This window comes from Bremia lactucae, assembly GCF_004359215.1.
Source record: "Bremia lactucae strain SF5 chromosome Unknown BlacSF5_NotPlaced_4_SHOA01000001.1_737238bp, whole genome shotgun sequence".
In the NCBI taxonomy this organism is placed as follows: Eukaryota; Oomycota; class Peronosporomycetes; order Peronosporales; family Peronosporaceae; genus Bremia; species Bremia lactucae.
Window position 1 is genome coordinate 288,119 of NW_027152016.1, and position 6,763 is coordinate 294,881.

A 6,763-nucleotide genomic window follows, 5' to 3' on the forward strand; every position below is an offset into this window, starting at 1 on the left:
GTGCACGGCCTAACGCAAGGACGAAAGGCGAGAATTTACTATCTCGGTTTCATTAATTAATGGTTTTAAATGCTTTCGACGTGCTTATTCGATATCGAAGGCCTCCAAGTCCCCTTGAAAGAATGAATGTTTTATCGTTTCATACACGCCAAAGCAAATGCCTGTTGTGGGCATTATGGATACAATTCGGCACAAGGCACCACGCCATACTACCCCTAGACCTTCTTCGTGCACGGACTTAAGCAAGCAGTCCCGAAACCCTTCATACTTTTTCACCTTGGCCTGTGTCATCAGCCGCACGGTAATAACGTCCAACGGATTGGTCAAAAAGGCGGCAATTCCACCGGCAACGGCTCCTAACCCCAGCGACTCGGCAGAATTAAGTTTCCTTGAACCCAGATGGTTCTGATACTTCTTCTTAAATGTTTCGTAGAATAAAAAAGAAAATGCCGAGAAAAAAGTGTCAACACTCAAACACGCCGAGTAGCCGGCATAGAGGCCTCGTAGCCCCTCAGATCTGATAATTGAATTAACAGCATGCGCGGTGCCACGGTAGTTTTGTGTGTACGTGACGACACCGCCACTGGCCTTGCGAGGGTTTCGTCCCAGCTGCAGACGCGACTTGATGAGCTCGGTCGGCACGCTTAAGGTGGAGATAATGGCCTCACTGGCCGCTCCAGCCGCGAAATAGACCGCGCCGCGGTGTTCTTCTGGTACGAGCGGTGCGGCGGAGGCTTTAATGGTTTCATACGCGCCAAAATACAATGCCGTGCAGACTGGCGAGGCTAGCAACGTCGTGCCAAGGCCGCCAAAGTAGCCACGCACGCCTTCTTCTTTTAGAATTGTGCGGACAGAACGCAATATGCCACTGTACTCGGGGCTTGGCTGCTGTTGTATCTTCATACGTAAATTCACGACATCTAATGGGTGGAGGATGGTGTCGGCCACGACGCCGGCCACAGCTCCTGAAAACAGCGCGCTGACGGCAGGGGACAATTTTTTCCCTGTCGACGTCGAGGCGGAAGATCTTTTGGCGCGCGCTGAGGTTCGCGTCAAGACGGTGGGGACTGGGGCCGCCGTGCTTGCATGGGTCATCAAGTCTGTGTCTCGTGATGGCCACAGAATTTCAATTAGAAATGCTATGACCTATGATTATTCTTTTTTCGAAGATGCGTTTCTAAACGTCGGTCTAATTTATTTAAGTACGATACGTGACATTTTAAGCAAATGAATATATAAAAGTTGAATTTATTTTGCTAAAAAAACACGGCCGTCGACGTTTCCATTTATGAAAATTTGAGGTTAAGCACACCATTTATTAATTTAAAATTGGTCCACCCATAGATTTAGGTTGCTTACTTTGCAATTAGGTGGAGTTGTCAGCCGACATTTGCCTGAGCGTGTACGACGAGCCTTTACCCGTAAAGTACGTGTCTCTCTTCTGTTTACGTGAAAATATATAACCTAAAAAAGAAAACGTGACGTCCGAGTAAAACATTTATTACTTAAAATCTCGATGGTCAAAATCGGCTCGACAATAGTATTGTGCACGCCATCATATTGTTATCTTCTACAAACAGTTGTGGTTCCACTGCCACGGACTCGAAAGCAAACACTGATCATGCACGTACATACTACCAATCGATCAGTGTCTCCTCCCCTGTCCTTGTTAAATTGTGACAATTGCCGCCTTTTTCTTCTTCTGAGCTGGCGAGCTAAATGTATTGAACGACTTGGTCACACAGTCCTCGCGCCGACTGCTCATCTTCTTGGCTCGATAAAACAACGCGACGAGGACAAACACGCCGACTGCGGCTAGTACGATTAAAGACACGACCACGGGATTCGTGCCGCTTGAACTCTGTGTCTCCGCGTTCTCATTGTTCACCTCGACACCCTCCACGCCGGTCTGTAGAATACTCACTTTTGTCTTGTCCTCGATCGCGGGCTCGACAATGCCTGCTTCGTAGACTCCGAGCTTTTCTGGGCATTCCGCGAATTCCCACTTGAGCGAAATTAGGTTGAGTTTTTCGTCCGTGAACTTCTTGAATACTGTAGAAGACAAGTCCAAGCCTTCGTCTTCACAACCGGGACACTCCGCTGTGACAAGCAGCGTGATAGGATTTTGTTGAATGCATTTTTTGTCTTCGCACACAACTTCGATGCACTGGTTGCAACTAAACGACGAGTTCCACTGGTCGCTATTCAGTGCGACGTAGTGTTCACCGACCGTAGCGGTGCAGGACGCCACCCCAGCCTGTCCCAGACCCTCGGCGGTAACGTCTCCGTTAAAGTACACATCGTCTGGCTTCCCGGCAATAATTATGGCGGGAACCATTGCCGCCAACAATGCAATTTGCGTCAATAGCATGGGGAGTGCTTATGGTCGTGTCGGTCGTTTTGTATTTGCAGCAGAGAGAGAAAAACGTCGAGTGAAAAAGCGTGTCATTTCGTGTCGAGAATGTTCGATGGTGCGACGCAAGCTGTGACTCGCGAAGAGGAGAGTTTATCAGCAGGGCTGGCGGATCTAGCCAAGCCTCCACGCACGTTGTGGGCAGTAACTTCGTTAGCACGCGGTTTTACCCACATGTCTGTCTTCTACACGCTGCGGACGACAGGAGGGTGGACCATAGACTACCGAATAGCAACTTTGCACGGAAGGACGATTTTTATGTCCTCGGGTAGTCGAGACTTTTCATTCTTGGCGCATTGACGATAATTGAAATGTTTGTAATCTCGCTTATCTCGTCGGAAGGAGATTTCAGCGCACCTTTTGTCGTCGCCCTCCTGAATGCGAAGTGAAACACTTTTGGCGGGACCTTTTAGGGATCACGCAAACACTAGGTCATGCTGAGCTCAAGAGGATTATTATTGAGTCTAGACGGTCATTTAAGACCGTGCGATTTTAAAAGACCATTATTCAAAGCTATTGCTTGGCATTTGCAGCTGTAAGAGACCTCTACTTTACAGCTACTTGATTTAATACCACGTGCTTTATGCTCAGGGAGAAAAAATGCATTGAAGGCGAGAAGTCTTTTGCACATAATACAATGCATTAAAATCGATTTTTCTCGACGATATTTTCAGTTTTTTCTTAAAAAGCTTTATCAAATTAGGTTTGGAATTAATTTAATTAAATTGCATCATATTGGCGTCAGGGACTATTTCTGTACCAAACGCCCATAAAAAAACGTGACAATTGCCTTCAATTCATTTAGTGTTCAATTCGCTAAAAATAGCATAAAAAGTCGGCGCCCAGGTGTGATTGACAATCATTCCTGTCTGTGTTGTTTCTTAGGTCAGATATTTTTCCACAATAGAATTTTGCAATTTGTCAAAACATTTTTTGAAAATTTTCAAGATATTGCATTTGTACAAGGCCTCCTTTTATAAAATCTCAGAATTCATCGTGAATAGTACGCCTTAAAACGTGCAATAAAAAGAAGCATCGTCGCAAGAAAAATAACGAGCTTCGAAAACAGTTAACCTAATACAGTGGCTAACCTGTTATAACTTAGAATCCAATTAGGACAAGAGGATAAATAGTCTTTATAGCATTGAAGCGGCATGGGTTGAGCTGTTATGAAAGGTAACTAAGCGATAGGCTTGCTGCCAATGATGATCGGGCGAGCACGCAGCCTTAAAGAATTGCTTACCTTATATGACGCCACTTCACTCGAAAAACAAACATCAACGACAATAGCAAGTTATTCTTCTACGTTATCCGAAGCTATAAACACCACATGAATAAGACAATAGAGAGCTGGTCACTAACATTCACCTTGCATAGTACATGTAACGGGGCACTACGACTTGTACAGCTTCAGTACAAGTCCACTTCGCACTGATTCAGTTGCGAGTGGTGCCTTACGTTATTCACGTACACTAGTACGTACAGATGAAGACTCCTCTTTAAGGTAACTAGCTTAAAGAGGGTAAATGCTAACTGTATTAATAAAATTATGTATCTCGTTTATCTATCTGTCAGTGCTAACTTAATTATAAGCTAATACTAAACATGCAATTAAAATCTTATCTTATCTTATCTGTCTCTCTCTTTTGTTCACATCTACAGCTGATAAGTTTGCGGGATAAATAGTTATAATGGCCTATACCAATTTATGGATAGGATTTCTGAACATTACTATATAAAGTAATGTTCTCCAATTATTATCTACCTTTTAGATAATATACTAATGAACAACCTTTAAGTGTTAATTTCACGTAGCGATACACCCCGTTACATCACCCCTCCCTTAAACGACAATCAATCGGACTGACGTTGGACGGAGTGGTCACTATGTGACCACTTAATTTAATAATGATGTCGATTGGTCAGAACAATCATTTTAAATTCCATCGCATGAAGAACAAATTCATGCGGGGTGTTGACAGTGCTGCGCCTTCGGCTGCGATTCTTGCAGCCGCGGTTGACGCACTGTTATCGCTTGCGGCAGACGAAACGTCTACCGTAGTATCTTCTACTCGCGCTTCACTAGATAATGCGGGTGCACGTGGTGATTCACCTCGTGAATACGACTCCTCTTTGGAGGTCGAGTACGAATGTGAATCGGACGAAATGGACGACTCGGGGAGAATAGAACAGTCGCCTGATAGACGTCAGGAGGCTGACTATGAGCCTTAGAATGAGGGGGATTCTGATAGACGAGTTAAAAGTCTATTTGGTTTCGACAATGAGGATGATCCCTCATCGCCCGTTCCGTCTCCCGTACGGTCACCTGCATCTGTTTCTGTGCAAGGTAATGACGATGGCGTAAGCCATCGTAACAAAAGTTTATGTGGTGCCCCTGCTTTAGTGGGTACCACTCAGGGGAGTGAAGACAGTATAATGTCTCGTCTCGCCACTGAAAAGAAGCCGTGGCTTTTCCCCGAACGGCTAATCAATAGCTTGCCTGGAGAGACTACTCCTCACAATAAATATCCCTTATTTATTGCGACAAAGCTACATAGCCTTGATCCCAGCGCGAAGAGATTTCGCGGTGTAGGAAGATTTTTATCTCGATGCTTCTCTTAAGCATTGATGGTTTAGTGGCAACAATATGCGAGATAAGGTCTCGCTTATGTAGGCCTGGAGTGCGTTTATTCGCAATGTCAAAGACATTGGACGCGAAGCTTGGCTTTAAAGCCTTAACGCGAATCGCGTTAAGTTTGAGAAACGAACTCCAACCGGTGCAAAGTATAAATTGCATCGGTTGTCAGGTAAGGCTGGGCTTCCATGCCTCACGTGGGGTGATCCCTGTCCGTGTTGTGTTGACAACACGAAGAGGGTAAAGAGGGATGTATATTCCCTTTCTTCGCCCTTGATACAACGGGGTGTATCGTTACATGAAATTAACACTTAAAGGTTGTTACTTAATATATTATCTCAAAGGTAGATAATATTTGGAGAATATTATATTTTATAGTAATATTCAAAAATATTATCCATAAATAGGTATAGGCCATTATATATATTTATCCCGCAAATTAATCTGCTGTAAACGTAAACAAAGAGAGAGAGACAGCTAAGATTTCAAATGCATATTGAGTATTAATTTATAATTAAGTCAGCATGAACAGATAGAAAGAAGAGAAACTTAATGATATAATACAGTTTTCATTTGTAACGGGCTAAAGTTGCCCTAATGTTACACAGTCCTCGTTAAGTACACTTGGTGTACTTAAGGGGATGGTCAATTACTAAATTATAGTAATTAGACCCAACACTCGGGTGTGGTGCATATTTGTGACCAACCCTTGTGTTTGTGATGCGAATGGGTGCATTCACATTAGGAGGGATGACGGCTAGCGTCATCCATGATGACGGCCTGCGTCATCCGTTACGCGAGGTATCTAGAAAGATACGATCGCAATACATATTAAGTGTTATCTATAGAGATGACATTTTGATTGGTAAAAAAAAGTATTTATATTTTAATACAATTAAATATAAATCAGTCTGAAAACTACTTCCTACTTGATATGTGCGCACGAGGAGCCGGATTACTGCTCCCGTGACGACTATTAATCACAGTACTTAGTGTGTTGGGTGAGGTCGCTATCGCGCCCACCAGAACTACCTCACTGCTCGCAAGAGAAGCAGGTTAAACCGCTTCCTCGCTGTGCTAGGGTATGCGTCTAAGTAGAGCGTGGTCGCATTACGACGTGCCCGCCTACACTTGGTAGCACTTGAAATCTTTCCCACGACCCGCATCTCTGCGTGTGTACGTGAGGATGAGCCTCAATATTGATTGGGATCATTTTCTTCACCTCTCCGAACATCATCGGGAGGTGGTAGGACTTATGGCGCAGGGACTCGGTGAACAAGCCCTGGCGAGGCTCTTGGGTAGTCCTTCTGAGCAACATGTTGCTCAGTTGGAGCAGTTTGAGGCATTCGTGGTCGGACAGCGGAGGGCCGCGTCCGAGGCACAAGACCATGCTGCGGCGGAGTCTGTCACTTAGACTCAGGATGAGCTGAGGCATGAGCAGGCTCGAGCGAGGCTCTCTACAGGACTGTTGAGATGCTTTCTGCCCGGCCGCATCAGCCGAGGCACATTCGGATGGACCCGCCCAAGTTCGATGGAACTGCGGCGCACACAAATGTCCATTGGCTTTCGGCCGTGGAGCAATGCGGTGTCACCCAGCTCATCGAGGACGACAGCCGGATGGTGTCGTACACCATGTCGCATCTGCGCGATAAGGCCTCAGAGTGGGCTTACTCGGCGCTTATGGCGGACAGAAAGGCGTTCTCTACATAGGCGAT

General features: G+C 45.2%; 2 protein-coding genes across 2 annotated transcripts; both read right to left on the minus strand.

Moving 5' to 3' along the window:
- Positions 1–215: 215 nt before the first annotated feature.
- On the minus strand, positions 216–1,095 carry CCR75_005089 (uncharacterized protein; the record flags this gene model as incomplete). Its single annotated transcript, XM_067963172.1, has 2 exons — positions 216–237; positions 269–1,095. The coding sequence occupies 2 exons, from the start codon at positions 1,093–1,095 to the stop codon at positions 216–218; spliced, it is 849 nt and encodes a 282-aa protein (XP_067823889.1).
- A 574-nt stretch (positions 1,096–1,669) lies between these two features.
- CCR75_005090 (uncharacterized protein) lies at positions 1,670–2,371 on the minus strand (the record flags this gene model as incomplete). Its single annotated transcript, XM_067963173.1, has 1 exon — positions 1,670–2,371. The coding sequence occupies one exon, from the start codon at positions 2,369–2,371 to the stop codon at positions 1,670–1,672; it is 702 nt and encodes a 233-aa protein (XP_067823753.1).
- Positions 2,372–6,763: the final 4,392 nt, after the last annotated feature.